Raw genomic sequence first — 19,600 nt, forward strand, 5'->3', positions numbered from 1 at the left:
GGGGATTAGGGAGGGGGCTTCATTGGGGGTGGGTGGGTGGGTGGAGATATAGTCTCAATATATAGAATAAGAAGAATACACTTGTATACTGTTGTTCCTTATCTTTTCTTTTTCTTTTTCTCTTTTTTTTCTTTTTCTTTTTATTTTTTTCCTTCTCTTTTCTTTTTAGCGCAATTTTTAGTAACTGAATAGATTAATGAATAGAGAAATGCACCAAAGTGAGAAGTAGAGGAAAGGAAGAGGGAGAAGTAAGGAGGGAGGAAGAGGGGAATGTAAGGAGGATGAGAGGGGAAGGAGGGTGAGGAAGGCGAGAAAGGAAGATAGGAGGGGAAAGGGAAGTAGGAGGGGTGATTGTTGGAGGGAGAAAGGAAAGTTGGAGGGGGAGAAGAAGGGGTGTATGAAAGCGACAGGTTGGGTTTATGATGAGTTGTGTTTAGGTGGGTTTTTTTTTTATTATATTATTATTATTGCAAATATTCAGTATATAAGTGAATGTATAAAATTGAAAATGAAAATGAATAAAACATTTGAAACGAAACACCTTGTCCAACAACGGGTAAAAGTACAGTGGAGTTTTTAATGGGATGGCGTCTTCGCACCGTTTTAGAGAGGTTACACCCACAATATCATGCAAATGCGGCTCCAGAGTTGACAAAACACACTTGGAAGTTTAAGTTGGGGGAAAGAGTATTTGCTAGAAATTGCATAGGGGATCCTAAATGGGTACCGGGTTGGGTAATTCAAATAACTGGCCCGTGATCTTATAGGGTCCATTTAGAGGATGGCCGGCAATGGCGACGCCACATAGATCAACTGCGGTGATGCAATGAACAGATAATTCAGCATGATATTACCCCATCACAAAATTTTTCATCCCCGCCACCGCAATCAGAAGAAAACAATGTCCGACCAGCCTGTTACCCATCCAGTTTCAATGCATCTACATTTCCCATATCTTTGTCACGTGAGCCATTACCTGTTGAACTATACCAGCCAGAAGGGGAGGGGCCGATAGAGGAGCCTGCAGCGGAGGCAGCAACATCAGCGGAGAGGCAAGAACAAACGTATGCTTCTGCGGAACAGAACAAAGTACAGCGATCGGGAAGGATATTCAGGAAGCCCGCATATCTCAGAGACTATGTGTGTACCATCCAGGAGAAGGAGTGCTATGTCCTGAAGTATTGTATTGTATTGTATTGTATTATTTGTATGCCGCCCTTCTCCGGGAGGACTCAGGACGGCGAACAATTCAAGGGGGAAAAAGGGGAACATAAAAAGACAAAATACAAATAATAAAAGTAAACAACAGTCGCACAACCATACATGTCGAGAGGGAAGGGAACTCATCACCCCCAGGCCTGCCGGAAAGCCAGGTTTTGATGGCTTTTCGGAAGGCCTGGAGAGAGGTGAGGGTCCGAATCCCTGCGGGGAGTTCATTCCAGAGGGCCGGAGCTGCCACAGAGAAGGCCCTCCCCCGGGTAATAGCCAGGTGGCATTGGCTGGTAGATGGCACCTGGAGGAGGCCAACCCTGTGAGATCTAATGGGTCTGTGGGAGGTAATTGGCAGCAGGCGGTCTCTCAAGTACCCAGATCCAATACCATGAAGGGCTTTATAAGTTAGGACTAGCACCTTGAAGCATATCCGGAGACTGATCGGTAACCAGTGCAGCTCGCGGAGGATAGGTGTAACGTGGGTGTACCGAGGTGCACCCACAATCGTTTGCGCGGCTGCGTTCTGGACGAGTTGAAGTCTCCGAATACTCTTCAAGGGCTGCCCCATGTAGAGCGCATTGCAGTAGTCCAGTCTTGAGGTCACAAGGGCATGAGTGACTGTTGCGAGCGCCTCCCGGTCCAGGTAGTCTCAAGAAAGACTTGTCAATCAATGGGGAAAAAAGGAAGCCGTTGACTCTGGCTCGAGTGCAGGCTCGAGGAAGCTGGGCGAGCTTCCTATTGGTTAACAGTTGACAGCTCGCATATAAAAGGCTGTCAGTTAAGTTCGTTACTTTGTTCGTTGTCAGCTACGTTAATAAAAGGTTAGTGTTAAATTGTCTCCAGCAGTTTCTTGAGGAGAATACATTTCAATAATAATAATAATAACAACAACAACAACAACAACTCCGGCGTTGCCGGTCCCAAGCCCAGATGAGAAAGGAGGAGGGTTGGGGTCAGGTTGGCAACCTGGCCCCATAAAAAAACCCTGCCAACCCATACAATATGGTGAAAGAAACGAATAAAAATTCTACACTGCATCGGTCATCGCGCAGGTTAACAAGGTCCACGGCAGATGTTGAGGTCCCTGGACATCCTTCGACAAGTGGACCAGCCAACAAAAAACCAAAAATATAGTGCAGATGAAAACCGTGCCATAATGGCCTGTTACTACAACTCAGAGCCAGAAAAAAGAGGTTATTTAAAGCGAATGTATGAATTATGGAAACAACAATATCCAGATTCAAATGTTAATGAACAACGACTAGCAGATCAAAGGCGATTTATTATACGGAATAAAGTGTTTAGTGAAGTTGAACTTGAGGAAATTCAGACAAATTGCAAAACCAAAAAACAACATCACAAGCGGAAATAACTGATATTCAAGACACAACTAAAGACATTTTAGTAGAACTCCCAGAAGAAGCTGTCGGGGAGGAAATAACAACACTACCACTAGAACCAGTTATCACTGAACTAACTGATGAACTAACTCAAAAACAAAAAGAATTGTAGGATAAGATCATGGAGAATTTTCTGCTTAATGAGGAAAGGCAACATTTACCATGACTAAAAACTGTGCCTAAGAAAATTTTGGTGCCTATCATGAAAATGGTTAATGCAGTGTTTTCAACAATTGAATCGGGATCCATCTTGGAAACGAACCAGTTAATGTACAGTGCAACTATAATAGTCACTAATGAACTAGGCATTAAAATCAAAGTACCTAGTCACACAACGGAAAAAGCATCAAAGCCAAAGTGGAAAATCCGATTAGAACAAAAAGTCAAAAAATTAAGGGCAGATGCTAGTAACTTAAAGAACATGCATGAGCAACGGCTTAAAAACAGCAAAATCATAGATCAGCTAATCAGAAGATATAGATTGGATACAAGAAACATCAATGAAGCTGTAGAGATTGTAAAACAGCAGATAACAGCATCAGCTAGAAAAATTTAAAGATATGAGGCACGAATCATCCAATATAAACAAAATCAGCAATTTCGATCAGACCAACGGCGTTTTTATCAAAGTCTTAATGTGAATGGTGACTCCAAAAGTGAAAAACTAGAAAAGCAGGCCACAGTTGAATTCTGGAAAGAATTGTGGGAAAATGCAAAGGACTACAATAAGGAAGCAAAGTGGATACATGACTTTGAGAAAAGCATTGGCAACAAACAAATGCAAGTATTAGAAATAACAGCTGAGATGGTCAAAAATCGAGTAAAAAAAGTAAAGAATTGGACATCACCTGGAAAGGACCAATTACATGGTTTCTGGCTCAAATATCTGACCAGTTTACATGCAATATTGGCCAGGCAACTGAATGAAATTTTACAAAAGGGCCAAATTGATGAATGGTTGACAACTGGAAAAACATACTTGATTCAGAAAGATGCAGCTAAAGGAACAATACCTGAAAACTACAGACCAATAACATGCTTGCCAACAACCTTCAAATTACTCACAAGCATTATTGCAGATAACATTATGGATTATTTGGAAACAAACAACATCTTGCAAGTAGAGCAAAAAGGCAACAAAAGAAGGAACAGGGGCACAAAAGATCAGCTCCTAATTGATAAAATGATATTAGAAAATTGTAAGAACAGAAAAACGAACTTGAATATGGTCTGGATTGATTACAAAAAGGCATTCAACTCATTGCCACATAGTTGGATCATAAAATGCTTAGAAACAACTGGCATTAGCAAAAATATTACATCCTTTACTGAAAAGGCGATGAAACAATGGAGAACCGAGTTGGCAGTAGAGAATTAGAACTATGGAATGGCTAATATCAAGCGAGGAATTTTCCAGGGTGATTCACTTTCACCACTTCTCTTCATCATCGTGATGATCCCACTATCAGTAATCTTAAAAAAAATGAAATTAGGCTACCAAATAGCCAAAGAAGCTGAAAAAAATTCACATTTACTATATATGGATGGTTTGAAACTTTATGGAAAGTCAGAAATAGAAATCCAATCACTGACAAACACAGTCTGAGTATTCAGCACTGATATTTCAATGCAGTTTGGCATGGAAAAATGTGCCACTGTATCCATAAAAAGGGGCAAAATCACTACATGTGAGGGAATTGAAATGCCCAATGGCCAACTAATTAAATGCAATGAAAATGAAGCCTACAAATATTTAGGCATTCTGCAGTTGGATAACATCAAGCATGGAGAAGTAAAAACTATTGTCAGGGGAGAGTACACCAACAGAGTTAGGAAAATTTTGAAATCTAAATTGAACGGTGGAAATACAATCAAGGCCATTAATACCTGGGCAATACCAGTTATAAGATACACAGGTGGTATAGTTAACTGGAAACAAGCTGATTTGGACATTCTGGACCGAAAAACCAGGAAACTAATGACAATGGACTACAGTTTACATCCACGTGGTGATACTGATAGATTATACCTGCCCCGAAAATCAGGTGGCAGAGGATTAATACAAGTGAAGGAAACAGTTGAAGAAGAAAAACATGCACCGGCTGATTATTTAAAAGAAAGTCAAGAACATCTATTAATCGAAGTAAAGAACAAAAATCTATTGAAGGTCCAACAGATGAAACAAGAATACAGAAAAGATGTGATAAAATCAAGAATGGAGAGTTGGCAGAACAAAGCATTGCATGGCCAATTTCTGGAAAAAATAAAAGATAAAGTGGACAGTGAAAAAACTTGGTTATGGTTAACAGCAGGCACATTAAAGAAAGAAACAGAGGCACTAATCCTGGCTGCGCAAGAACAAGCTATCCGCACAAATGCCATTAAGGCCAAAATCGAAAAAAATCCTCTGATGATGCCAAATGCAGACTTTGCAAAGAAGCTGTTGAAACTGTTGATCACATACTCAGCTGCTGTAAAAAAATCGCGCAGACTGATTATAAATTGCGGCACAATTCAGTAGCACAAATGATCCATTGGAATTTGTGCAAAAATTATAATATTAAAACAGCAACAAACTGGTGGGAACATAAGCCTGAAAAAGTCACTGAAAATCAGATGGTCAAGATCTTGTGGGATTTCCGTATACAAACCGACAAAATACTGGCGCATAATACACCAGACATCACACTGGTTGAGAAAAACAAGGTTACAATCATAGATATTGCAATACCAGGTGATAGCAGGGTCGCCGAGAAGGAACATGAAAAAATCGCAAGATACCAGGACTTAAAAATCGAAATTCAATGACTATGGCACAAGCCAGCAGTAATAATTCCTGTGGTAATTGGCACACTGGGTGCTATACCAAAAGCACTGGAATTACATTTAAAACAGTTAAAAATTGACAAAATCACCATCAGTCAAATGCAAAAGGCCACACTGCTTGGATCTGCACGCATATTACGAAAATACGTTACGACGTCCTAGGCCTCTACATCACTTCAGACAAATGTTTATCCAATCTCTTCTTAAAAACTTCCAGTGTTGGAGCATTCACAACTTCCGGAGGCAAGTTGTTCCATTGATTAATTGTTCTAACTTTCAGGAAATTTCTTTAGTTCTAAGTTGCTTCTCTCCTTGATTAGTTTCCACCCATTGTGTCTTGTTCTATCCTCGGGTGCTTTGGATAATAGCTTGAATAGTTCTTTGTGGCAGCCCCTGAGATATTGGAACACTGCTATCATGTCTAGCCTAGTCCTCCTTTTCATTAAAGTAGACATACTCAGTTCCTGCAAATGTTCTTCATGTTTTAACCTCCAGTCCCCATATCATCTTTGTTGTTCTTCTCTGCACGCTTTTTAGAGTCTCCACATCATTTTTACATCGTGGCGACCAAAACTGAATGCAGTATTGCAGGTGTAGTCTTACCAAGGCATTATAAAGTGGTATTAACACTTGAACACACATTTCATGTATGTTAATGTATACGACCGTTAAAAGAAAGCAGGACTTGGGGGTAAAATTAGTGTTTGATGTCTATGCTTAAATGCACATTCCAATCTGTTGCTTTCTGTTGATGGAAGCCTTTTTGTGTGGAGGCAACAAACTATCATTAAAATAACTATAAAAAGACCAGAGACTGGCACTAAAGGAGCTCCTTCCCCACCTCGTTGCTTCAGAACAGAACCCCTATTCTGTTTCCTTCCGGCGGTAAAAATAGGGGCCCGGAATGCATTTTGCCGCTGCACTGTTTTGCTTCTATTGGGCGAAACGCCCTACAACGCTCGCCATTCTGGCCCATGCAGGTGGGAAGGCAGACTATGAGAGCTGTGTAGACCAATCCAACGAGAAGACATATGAAGAGAAAGACACTCCCGATTAAGCTAATTATTCCTAACCCGGAAGGGCTCGTTTTTCCCGGCTCTCCGTTGCTAAGAGTCCTTCGATTCCAGCATAGCTAGAGAAGGCTCTTTTGGCGAGAAGCCCTCAATGGGATCATTTCCCGCTCGCTCGGCCTGCAGCCAAGGCGCGGCGCTTTTAAGTAGGGCAAAAGGCGGGCTCTTTCTTAGGCCGGAACTGCGCTGGGAGGGTCCCCTCGGAGCTGAGGGGGCGGGGAGCCAGATTTCGCGCGTTGCTCAGCCAGCGTGACGGAGGAGGAGGGAGGAGGCGCAGAACCGCTTGCACCGTCTTCCCGGCTTTGCCTGCTGGTTTTTCCTTTCTTTTTTCCCAGCCGCCGCCATGTCCCGCCAGAGCAGCCTCCTCACGTTTTTCTCAAAGCCTGCGGAGAAGAGTCAGGACGGTGGCAGCGATAGCCCCGCAAGAAACACCGAGGTTTCGGCCAGTGCCCCTAGTAGCAGCCGGGGCAGGACGCCAACGCTGCCGGCGGATTGGTGAGCTCCGTGGTCCAGTGGGAAAGGCAGCCAAGGCCCTCCGGGGGGTGGTTTCATTTCCCGAGCTTTCCCACCTTAGGCCTTATACCGCTTCCTTCCTTCTCGAGGGAAGCGCACAATGGAGTTTGGGGGCGGGGGGGCGGAGCCTCTGATCCGCAGATGCACTTGCTAGGCCCTTAATTCATAAGTTGACAGTTAACTTGCAACTCTTCGGAGCTTTTTCGTTGCTTGAGGGCATCGCGGCAATCGCTTGGCCCTAGGTAAAGTGCGCCGCATATCTAAGTCCAGCGAGATTTATGTCTAGGCCCAGCAAGACTTTCGCATTTTATTTCGTTCTCCGTTCATTTCCGTGGCAGAAAGCAAGGGATTGGATTCTTGTACGTTGAATACCGTAGAAAATGCTTCAACTCACGCCTGCAGAGGACAAACTCGCAATTCGTTCACGAGTGCATGAGTTGACCTGGCCTTATTTGGGGTGCACAACTATTGGGGTGCATTTCAATGGAATAAAAGGCGGATCGCGGTAATAATACGAATGTCAGTGTAGCTTTTGAGACGTGTGGTATTGTACAGATTGTATTTAAATTGGCCATCTTGCGAGTTGCATAAAGTTAGCTTAATGGAACAGTGTGATCTAAAAGTGAGCTACTGGAAAGCAAAATATAAGAGTGGGTAGTGGTAGCATAGTATATACTAGAGGTCTTCAAACTTGGCAACTTTAAGACTTGTGGACTTCAACATCCAGAATTCTCCATTTACCATCGTTCCATTTTTGGAATAGCATGTTATCATCAGTTCAATTTTTTTCTCTACGTTTATCCACTTTTCATTTTGTCTGCCTTGCTACCTACAATCATAAATATGCATAACAATTAACTGTCATAGGGCAATACATGCTTTGTATTAATGTTTTTTTAATTTCCTGATCTAGCCTAAGAGCCAGTTTGATGATATGCTTACAGGGCATTGAAGTAGAAATCAGGAGACTGAGTTCTAGTTTAAGAACAACTAGCTGGATGACTTTGGACCAGTCACTCAGCTCTAGGCAGAAGCAGTAGAAACCACTGCCAAAAATGTTGCCAATAATTTGCATGATTGTAGTGTAATTTGCATGATTAAAGTTTTTCCAATCATCTGTCTAGCATTGAATTAACAGGAAGATTAAGAATTCATTGAAGATATTTGAAGGCTATTTGCTATGAAATGAAAAAAATCTGTATTTTTAGAATATAAAGGTTTTTTGAGAGCGGAATTATATCCTTTTGTACTTTATTGTTTGTGTTCCAACAAAAATGTCTTCATATTCAAAAGCAAGATGCTTTTTTTAGTCCTTTGATCGATTGCGTAAGTTTCAGAATAATTATTCAGGATGTTTAAAGATGTATCCTGTTGATTGCAGAAACTTGGGCCTTGGGTTTCCTATTTATCTAAAGACCAGAGAACTAGACATGGAGGATAATAATCTTTTTCTTTCTTAATCCTTCCTTGCTCTTTTTGTGGAAATATCAGTTATAGGAATTCACTCTCTAGTTACCAACAAATTGACAGTTCTGTTTCTGGACCCCTTCAGTGCTTTTTGGATAGTTGTACTGTACTGCTTTAATCAATCAAGAGGTATCTGCTTCTTTTTCTTAAATATTTAAGTGACTTGATGCAAAACATAGTAGAAAGATCTATTTTAAGTGGCTAAAATATTTTTTTTAAACAGACTTCCTGAAATGCTGAATTTTAAAATTTAAATCATTTTACATTATAATTGTAATTATGTATTATGTGTGTGGGCCTTCTCTGTAGCTGCTCCGGCCCTGTGGAACGATCTACCCGTAGAGATCCGGACCCTTCCCACTCTCTCAGCCTTCTGAAAAGCCACTAAAACCTGGCTATTCCGGCAGGCCTGGGGCTGTTGACCTCACGAACGAGATCCGGCCCCACCAATGATTGAGTGTATGGTGCATTGCTTTTAAATTTGTTTTCCTCTCTTCCTATTTTTAACTTTTTAATTTTTAGTCTTGTTTTTGTAAGCCGCCCGGAGTCCTATGGAATTGGGCGGCATATAAATTTATTAAAATTACAAAATTAAGAGTTTTCTCCTGGATCAATCAGGGGCTTTGTGATGCCCCTGAGATCAGCAGGACATGCTCTTCTCTATCACTGTTCCTTCAGAACAGTTTAGGTCCAAAAGGACCATCCAGGAACAGAGATTCTGGAGCCCCAAGTTTGCATGTCGTGTTGTTGCGATGTCAAGACCCGCCTCCCCTCGAGACTCGTTTGATGACTAGGCTATTTTCCAGATGTCTGGTAGGCAGGAGGTATCGTCACGTTTATTCATGTTGTGGGGGTGTTTCTCTATTTCGATGGCTTCCATAATTATTTTCTTGTTGAAGTGTTTAGTATTGGAGATTAATTTGGTCCTTTCAAAATCAATTTCATGTCCTGTTGCTTTAAGGTGTTGGAAGAGGGAGGAAGTTTTTTCTTCTTTTCTGGCTGCGTTCTTGTGTGCTGCGATGCGTGCATTTATTCTCCTATTAGTTTGTCCAATGTACGTGGCTGGGCAGTTTTTGCATGGTATTTCATAGACTCCTTGGTTTTCTAGCTGGATCTTGTCTTTGGGGTTTCTTAAGATGCTGGCTATTTTTTGGTCAGTGCCGAAGACTGTTTTGATATTGTGTTTGTGGAGAATTTTGCTGATTTTATCTGTGGTGCCTTTGATGTAAGGGAGGAGAGCAATGCCATTGTCCTGTTTTGTCTTTGTTCTTGGAGGGTGTCTCCTTTTGGATTAGGTTGGTAATTATGTTTCTTTGGAATCCATTGGAAATTAATATGTTTGTGAGAGTGTGTAATTCAGTTTTCAGGTGGTCTTTGTCGGCTAGGCGTTTGGTTCTGGAGATGAGGGTCTTGGCTACGGAGTTGATCTGTGCAGGGTGGTGATGGGATTATGTGTTTAAGTAGCTCTTGGTGGTGCGTTTTTTTCCGGTAGATGGTGTGTCCTAGGGAGCATTGGGTTTTTTGTAGATTAGGACGACACATGGCCAGACCGCAAACCTGGAGCCAAACCAAAGCCCGGGATGTTACACCACAGCCATCTTGCTCAGGACATTACATCACAGAACTCAGGAGGTTACACTGCAAAGGCTCAGGATGTTACAACGCAGCCAACCCCCCAGGAGGTTGCAGCACAGGACTCAGGATATCACTACAATAGAGCTCAGGATGTCATCACACAGCCCATTACCCAGGTTGTAACAACACAATAGAACAATAGGCACACTGCTAGTACCTCAACCACACAGGATGTTATGAAACAGCCGACTAATATGCGAACATCAACTCCATCAACTAATCAAGATGTTACAACACAGCCAACCAATCCACTTATAGCATCAAAGCCAGCACTCCACACACCCCCACCAATATTTATTGAAAGACTGCAGCTCCGATCACGCTTTGCTCGCACAAGCACGAAGCCGAATGCACCAGCCTGAAGATGGCGAGTCGGACCTCGTCAAAACGTCACCGAGATACTCTCAATCTTACACGGGAAAAGACCCGAATACGCATACATATACACACATACATATATACATACATACATACATACATACATGCTCTTTAACAGAAATCAGCCCATTCTGAGCCATTTGCTTAAGATGGTCAGAAATAGAAACTCACATATTTTGGGCTTGCTGTGCAAGAAGACAATAGACCTGGGGGGGTGGGGGAACCTACGGAAACCTAAAATTGAGGGAAGTAGTAGGGGGGGGAGTGAAAAAAGGTATTGTCATGATAAGGGCAAGGATTTCTATGACCTAAAATGTTAGAAAAATGCAAGGATTAATGACCTTAAAAATTGATTAAATAAGACCAATTAAAACAAACATGACTCTTAAAGCAAAAACGTGATTACAATGTTTCTGAAATTAGCATCCAATTTTTAAACATCTCTGCTTATATTCACACATACATTAAAAACTTTATTCTACAATTTCACTTCCAGTGTAGACATGGAAGCATTGAAGGAATCAAACATTTTGAGAATAAACTGGATTAGTTTTCATTAACAGCAGAATTGCATTAGATGACCATGTGCATTTTGAGATTATCAGACTCAAAACTCCTTTTAACCCAGTATGTTCTTTATCTGGAGAAACTGTTTGACATCATGAGAGGTTATAGAAATAAATTTAAAAAGAGATATCCGGAGAAAATTCTGGCCCAAAGTCTTCAAATTTTGCTTTGAGAGAACGTTATTTATTTTGCAAAGTGTTGAATAATTAAGATTCAATTACAGCACACACTGCAGTTTATCACTAAAGTTTTTCAGCTACTTTCCCCTTTGCTTGCTTTAAATCACTGTCAATGTTTACAGTGTTCAGTGCATCACTAAATTCCATTTCTACAGTTTCAAGGCCAGTGATTGCTCTTGATAATCCACTGTAATTAAATCCTGTATGTCTTAAGTTTCTAACCAAGGTTTCAGAGAAGGAGCCTTGCACAATCTTGATTCACTTAACACCTGTGTCAAGAATGGAAAATGGGACAAAATTCACTTAACAAATGCGGCGTTGTCGCCACACTGGAGGGCTGCTCATGTGTCCTTGCCTAATCAAAAGGAAAACACCAGACAAAATTCCTCGGGATGAGCTAAGCTTCGAATGAATTTCGAAGGGCTCTTTTATTAGAAAAAGTTAGTTACAGCGTCATCAAAAAGGAGCGCATCAAAAGGCATATATAATCACACATGGTACAAGTAAACTAATGAAAAATCATAGCATTCTACAAATAAACCAATAGAAAATCACATCATGGCAAAGGGTGGGCAAAGGGGGAATAGAAAGTTACAAGCTGCATGGCATTGGGAGGGGGAGAGGGGGAATAGAAAGTTACAGCACAGCATAGGGGGGTGAAAGGGCAGGTGTGGGAATAACTGGCTCACATAGTTCTTGTTACATGAGGCTGCATAGTGAGTCCTGACCGTTAGGCCAGAAAGATGTTTCTGGTGCGATGTTTTTGCATCCCTGTGTATGTGTGTTTCAGGCAGCAGAAACTGCCCTGCACACAAACACCTGGAATGAATTCCAACAAAACAAACATTTCAGCTGCAAGTTTCCTTTCCAGTGATTTCCCTGCTGCTCAAGTGATTTGGTGATAATCTTTTGTCTGACTATTAGGGAAAAAGGCAGCACACTGACAGTCTAAAACAAAAGTCTTCAAACTTGGCAACTTTAAGACTTGTGGCATAGTTGGCTGGAGAATTCTGGGAGTTGAAGTCCACAAGTCTTAAAGTTGTCAAGTTTGAAGACCCCTGGTCTAAAAGAAAATGGTTCATTGGAAAAGTGCTGTTAGGCTCAACATAGCACATATGGAAGAACCCAGACAAGAAGGCAATATGTTTTATGCGGCGTTGTCGCCACACTGGTGGGCTGCTCATGTGTCCTTGCCTAATCAAAAGGAAAACACCAGATGAAATTCCTCGGGATGAGCAAAAGCCTCGAATGATCATCGAAGGGCTCTTTTATTAGAAAAAGTTAGTTACAGCGTCATCAAAAAGGAGCGTATCAAAAGGCATATATAATCACACATGGCACAAGTAAACTAATGAAAAGTTCACAGCATTCTACAAATAAACCAATAGAAAATCACATCATGGCAAAGGGTGGGCAAAGGGGGAACAGAAGATTACAAGCTGCATGGCATTGGGAGGGGGAGAGAGGGAATAGAAAGTTATAGCACAGCATAGGGGGGAGAAAGGGCATGTGTGGGAGTAGCTGGCTCACATAGTTCTTGTTACATGAGGCTGCATAGTGAGTTATGACTGTTAGGCCAGAAAGATGTTTCTGATGCGATGTTTTTGCATCCCTGTGTATGTGTGTTTCAGACAGCAGAAGCTGCCCTGCACGCAAACACCCGGAATGAATTCCAACAGTTTTATAGCTTACATCTTCTATTTCCTATTACTTTAGATTCAGCAGCAGAATAAACAAAAAAGGGAAAGCCATCTGTTTTAATACTATTATTAGCATAGGAATGAATGCTCAAGCAGTTTATTTTTCTTACTGTTTAGAGGTACATAGTCCCACCCCCCTTCCTTAGGCTCTCATTTTCTGCGCATGAAGGTCTTATGCTTCCTACAACATAAAGGAAAACTTTAAAATCTAATTACGATATATGATTGAAATAAACTATCCAATCAATAGCAGAAAGAGGTTTGCAGAGTGCAAAACTTTTTCCTTTTCCTTTTGGAAAGCTCTTTAACTGATTGATGAGAATTACGTGGATAAATACACCTGGAAACATCTACCTACCTACCTACTCTCTCTCTTTCTACCTACTGTATTTCCTCCCTCCCCCGCTCTCTCTCTATTTCTCTCTATCCCTCTACCTACCAACCTACCTACTCTCTCTCTCTCCCTATCTACTGTATTTTTCTCTCTATCTCTTTTTATTTCTCTCACACTCCTTCCCTACTATATTTCTCTCTCCCCCCCTCTCTCTATCTCTTTATCTATCTACCTACCTAACTCTCTCTCTCCCTACCTACCTACTGTATGTCTCTCCCTTCTTCTACCTACCTACCTTTTTTTTTTGCCTCTTCAAAACCTTGGTGCATCTTATACTCCGAAAAATATGGTATCTTCAAATTAAACAAATTTGGCAAAAATTTATAAACTAAGCTAAAACAAAACAAAACTGCAAACTAAGTTTCAGAGAGAACAATGGATTCTGAATTTCTAGAATTTCTTCATTAATTGTGGAATTAATGGCTTGTATAAATATTTAGGTACAAAAAACCCTATGAAAGATATACTATGTTGACATCAGTTATACATTTTTGGAGAAAAGGGTACTTTGTATTTTTTTTGTGCTTTTGTAGGTTATAATTTAGATAGTGAAATTTATACAAGTTAATAAAAGTTTTTTGACTCTTAATGCCATACCTTTGTTTCCTACATTTACTACTACTACTACTACTACTACTACTACTACTACTACTACTACGATTCATTGTGCAATCAGCAAATGTTCAGATTGGAATTGGCATTTTTATGTTGGTTGTACAAGCAGCCAGATGTTTAGACTGGATTTGGCATTTTCATCCACCTATCCAGCGAATCTGGGATAAGCAGATATTGTTTTTTGATGGTGCTGAAGGTATCATTGCAGGATGTAAGCTGTTCCAAGTAAAGCCTTGCTGTCTTCTCAATTCTTGCTTTATAGGCATACTTCAGTACATCTTCTTCACTGTCTTCACTGTCTTGCTTCATCTTGATAGCTAACAGACAAAGAAAAAAACAACTTTGTTCTTTAATTGGGAAAAAGGTATGATAGATTTCCTGGAAAGTATGGCAAATTGAAGATGGCTCTGGAGTGGAGCCAACAACTGTGGCGGAAAGAGGAGCCACTGAATGAGTCGACTGCCTGAACACGCTGGATTAAAGAGAGGACCTGGGATCACCCATAGTGCTTCATATAGATGTTTCCAGTGACACACCATAAATGATCATTGCTTTATAGGCATGCTTCAGTACATCTTCTTCACTGTCCTTCAGATATTCTTCCAACACCCTTTTCAATCTGTACAAAGCCCCAGCCACAGTTTCTACCTGCTTCTTGATTATACCCCAAAAAAGCAAAGTGAAACCTGTTAGTGTAATAAAATTGATTTTATTGAATATAAAAATTGCACTTTTTGACATATTAGATATTCCTGCAGTAAGTAAACCTAGGAAGTTGCAAATAACCAATGAATGATATTCCTATTGATGGCCAAGGGCCAACCCTGAGTTTTTTTACCTGGCACAATGGGTCAATTATTTCCACAGAGTCAAGGAAAGAGAAATTCAAACACATTTTTTCCGTGCAGCAGCAAAGGGGCACCTCTACTGACATTTCAGCAGAAAAAAAGAGGCCCTGAATCAGGCTTGTACGGTCTAATGATTTTAAGAAAACATTTATCAAAAATAGGACCTATAAATTCTAATTTCTTATCCTTAATTAACAAAAATAAACATTTAATTTTTTTATTTATAGATATTGCATAGATAAAATTCTGAAAGATGGAATGTACAAAGACACATTATCTGCAAATCTTTAAAGAAGCCATGTAATTTCCCAAAATCATGTAGCATTGGCAGAGATCAGTCGAGGGATCCTAGAAAACATTCAAATGCTTTAAAGAATTGCAAGCTAGTGTTAAAATTACACTTATTTTTCTCCTTTTTTGCAGTGACTTGAATGACTATTCACCTGGTGATTTAGTTTGGGCCAAACTTGAAGGCTACCCGTGGTGGCCATGCCTTGTGTATGCACACCCAACAGAAGGATCCCTTTTAAGGGGGAGAGGAAGAGCATCACGTATCCATGTACAATTTTTTGAAGATGACCCTTCAAGAGGCTGGGTTAGCATTAGATATATAAGACCATATAAAGGTAAGAGATGCAGTAATAGAGTATTACAGCTGAAGTTAGATGTATTTGCACTTAATGCTGTTATTTGCTTCACCTTGATAGCTAAGAGACAGAAAAAAACCCCTTTGTTCTTTAATTGGGAAAAAGGTATGATAGATTTCCTGGGAAGTATGGCAAATTGAAGATGGCTCTGGAGTGGAGCCAACAACTGTGGTGGAAAGAGGAGCCACTGAATGAGTTGACTGCCTGAACACTCTGGATTAAAGAGAAGACCATAGTGCTTCATGTAGATGTTTCCAGTGATGCACCATAAATGATCAGCCTTTTAGAGCTTTGGAAGCTGGTAGAATCAGCTTTGCCCAAGCTGCATAAGGACTCTTCCAAAGGGACACTGAGTTTCTTAATTACTTTCACTAGAAATAAATTGTACAGTGTTTTTTTGGATATTAAGAACCTTCAGAAGACAAGTTTTATTACATTCAGTTATTTTCTTTCAATCCTCAGTGAAAGAAGTTTTATGTAATTTTAAGAAATTTTTTAAAATTTGGAAATAAGCAACAATGGGGTTATTAGAACATTGATTTTAGAAAGTTTATAAATATATTAAGAGGTTAAATTAACTAGCAGTAAGGTTTTCAAATAATTATAAGAACGCTTCTTGTACTTGGCTTGTTTAAAATCTTATTAAAATATATGAAGACACTGAATTTATGCATGAAATTTTTTTCTCTGGGAGAATGGATTAGAGCAAAATACAGGAGGAGATCTTGAAATTGTTGAAATTGTATTTGTCTTGGTGAAGGGAGGTGTGTGTGTATTTCCTTTTTTAAAACATTTTTTCCTGTTCCCCTTCTTTTTTCCTCTGCACTTTTTCCTTTTTTGTATTTTTCTTAGTTTGTGTTACTTTTTATACTTGTATTTTTAAACTTAAATAAAAATAATTTTTTTAAAAAGGAAAAAGGTATGACAGAAAATATTAAACTGATTTTGCTTTTCCATTAAAGTAGAAAAACAACTATTGTTTGAACAAGATTTCATTCAACTGCTATCTGGTTTTCCTACATAGATTTCTACACATCTGTTTACAAGTAGTACAGAAAAAATATCCTGGTTTAAAACATTTTTTCCTAAATATAGTATATATAGCATGGCATTTGAAGGAGAGGCAAGTACAGTGGGCAAGTACATTGGTGAAGATAAGACCAAGTTGGCAGTGTTCAAGATAACACCCCAATATGACATTAGGAGGACAGGCCTTAAATTTGTGGAACAATTCAACTAGTTTGATAGTATCATGGATACAGATTGTGAAACAGAAGCAGATGTGAAATGCTGAATAGGCAAAACAACTGCTGTCTTCCAACAAATGCAGTTAATATGAACCATGTCTACCATAAACACAACAACCAAGATCAGAGTATTTAAGCCATTGTTACACGGACTGCCCTATATACCGATGAGACCTGGAAATTACAACAAGAATTATTCATAAATTCAATGTCTTTTAAAAACATTGCCTCAGAAAATTTCTTCGTATGTCATATTGGGACCAAATGAGGAAATTCTAAATAGAAGGAATTCCTGAAGACTCTCTGAGATAGTGACAGAACGAAGAATGGGCTTTGCTGGACACTGTTCCACAAGAGTGAGCAATGTCTAGCAAAGACTGCAATCAGATACTACCATATGGTTGGAGAAAAAGAAGGAGGCCAAAGAAAACCTGGTGCCAAACATTTCAGGAAGACCTGAAAAACATCAATCTTAAATGAAAGGATGCGGAGACTGTAGCTGCTGATTGAGAACTATGGAGTATCCTTGTAACCCAACATGCTTAGCACAGGATGTGAAAAATAATGAATCCATATGTTGGGATTGTAACGTTCATAATTCTGAGCTAGCATGATTACATCATGTGGCATTGTCTACCTTATAATGTCTTTTCAAAAAAATCTAAGCTGATTTGTATCTGGATAGTACCGGAGGCATTTATAGGATTGGAGGACGTTTTCATCAAAATGCTAAAAGTAATACTGTACCATTATGTCAAAGGCTCCATCCCTTTTGTACATTTGTAGAGTATCATAGTGCATGTACAAAAAGGTGGGCCTTGTGGCATTACACTGCTTTTGTCATCTGATCCTCCTTGCAGATTTTTGTGGTTGATACTTTAAAAGAAGACAAGTAACAGTGTGGGCTAGGCAGGGGGATGGAGGGATCATGTTATCTAATAACCAGGTTGTTATGATTGACTCCAGGGATTCTTTTCTTTTATGACCATCTGGTGGAAGAGTGGTTTGGAAGCATTCTAATATGGTCAGAAGAAAGGGTGCTAATTCCACAAACTAATTCCCACGTGATTGAAAAAAAAATGCTGGCTTGTGTAGGAACATGCAGATAACTTTCTTTTTATGGAGGTAAAGAAATACCTACTTTGAATGGATTTTATAGTTAGGCATAAAAGAAGAGGTCTTCCAGAATTATTTCAAGCTATTTCTAGAAATAAAATGAGAAAATTATGACCAAAACCATCTGTTCCCTCTGAAAAGACAAAAAAGAATAGAGAATGTTCCTACTCTATTACAGAACTTGAGATCTAGATGAAGTGTCAGGCAGGATCAGTCCTACCATGTTTTCCTGAAAATAAAACCTATCCTGAAAATAAGATCTAGTTTATTTTTACATCTGCGTCTAATATAAGCTCTACCCCATAAATAAATCTTAGTTAACACCCCGCCCATTCCATCCCACTGTCTTGTGGTATGAGGGGGTGAGGCGCATGCACAAAAATGAAGTTGGAGTTGGGTGGAGCTACTCCACCTGCCCTACACCTGCTTATCTTAGGATCACTGCAGCCAGACCTCTCATGCCCCAACATCTGTTGCGCTGCTTCCTGACCAGCCAGAAGCCATGTGGCGTATCATGCCATTGCTGCTGCTTGCGGCTGGATGCCACGTGATTCCACTGCTTGTAGGATGCCTTGTGGTGCGTTGCACAGCAGGAAGCCATGTGGCTCCTTGCGCTGGTGCTGCATAGAGCGCATGCAATGGTGCGATGCACCATGCAGCCTGCAAACAGTGGCGCTGGTGCAATGAGCTGTGCAGCACCTGCCATGAGTGGGGTCATCAGCATGATGCAACACATGACATCTGGCAGCAAGTGGCAGCAGAAGTCAGGCAGAGGTGCAACAGGTGTTAAGTGTGGGAGGCCTCATTGAGGTGGTCCTAAGGTAAACGGGTAAGATATCCCCCGAAAATAAAACTTGGTGCCTCTTCTGGAGGCAAAAAATAGTATAAGACCGGGTCTTATTTTCAGGGGAACATGTTAGATAGCCTTCAAAAGAGAAGATTTATTCAAACTCAAGTAGATTAGCAAAATTCAATCCAGAGTAATTAGGCTTGCTTTGTTTTGCTTTCTCCTACTCTCTCATCTTCAAGCATAAAAAAATAATGGTATATGTTAAAATGCGTTCAAAATGTCTCATACTCTTAAACAATGTATGCTCTTCATGGTCAGCTGGTAGAAGAGACTTATTGATTCAGAGCCATTTTTCTTTTACTGCTGTTATCTACTCTTCCCTTTCAGCTTATAGATTCTACTTGCTTTATGTTTGCATCTTCTGGAGTGTAAAGAACACAGTGCGTTTCCAAAGTTCAGTTACTGTATAAATTTGATAAAACCCTCTGAATTTTTAAAGCTACACTTGAGTTCTATAGTAGTTTTAATGTGTGCTGTATAGAAAGCAGGAGCCCTGCCAGAGAGATAAATGATTGAATTAGGGATTCAAACCAGAGTTTCTCTGGCTATGGTGTTTCAGTAATTTCAAAAAGAGATTTCAAATAGCTTAGATTCAGTAGGATTAAATGAAGATATTGAAAGTTAAAACATAGGATGGACTTAGAAAAAAAGAAATCTGAATCATCAATCTTTCTATTTCCTTTATTTTAAAGGTTCTTCAGGTAGAGACACCCAGAGGGGAGGTATGTTTTACAGTTCAAGACCTGAAATTAAAAGAGCAATGGAACTGGCAGATGCTGCTATGAGAAAGGATAAAAGTGAACGACTAGGTCTAGCTGTGTGTGACAAACCTTCAGAAAGTGAAGAAGAGGAGGAAGAAGAAATGGAGGTAATTTTTTTTTCAATTGTAGCTTTCAGAAATATTAGGAGAAATATTTTTTCTTCATTTCTCAGGAT

The 19,600-nt window shown here is 40.0% G+C and overlaps 1 protein-coding gene across 1 annotated transcript in view; it reads left to right on the forward strand.

Annotated features, from left to right (window-relative positions):
* Positions 1-6,551: 6,551 nt before the first annotated feature.
* The window catches only part of MSH6 (mutS homolog 6), a 30,218-nt gene continuing 17,169 nt past the window's right edge, over positions 6,552-19,600 (forward strand). The window contains exons 1-3 of the mRNA XM_032216425.1: positions 6,552-7,003; positions 15,228-15,430; positions 19,357-19,532. Of these exons, the coding sequence (XP_032072316.1) occupies positions 6,852-7,003; positions 15,228-15,430; positions 19,357-19,532 (531 nt within the window). The 5' untranslated portion in view covers positions 6,552-6,851. The remainder of the gene's footprint in view (positions 7,004-15,227; positions 15,431-19,356; positions 19,533-19,600) is intronic.

The sequence above is a fragment of the Thamnophis elegans genome, chromosome 4, assembly GCF_009769535.1.
Source record: "Thamnophis elegans isolate rThaEle1 chromosome 4, rThaEle1.pri, whole genome shotgun sequence".
Taxonomy (NCBI): Eukaryota; Metazoa; Chordata; class Lepidosauria; order Squamata; family Colubridae; genus Thamnophis; species Thamnophis elegans.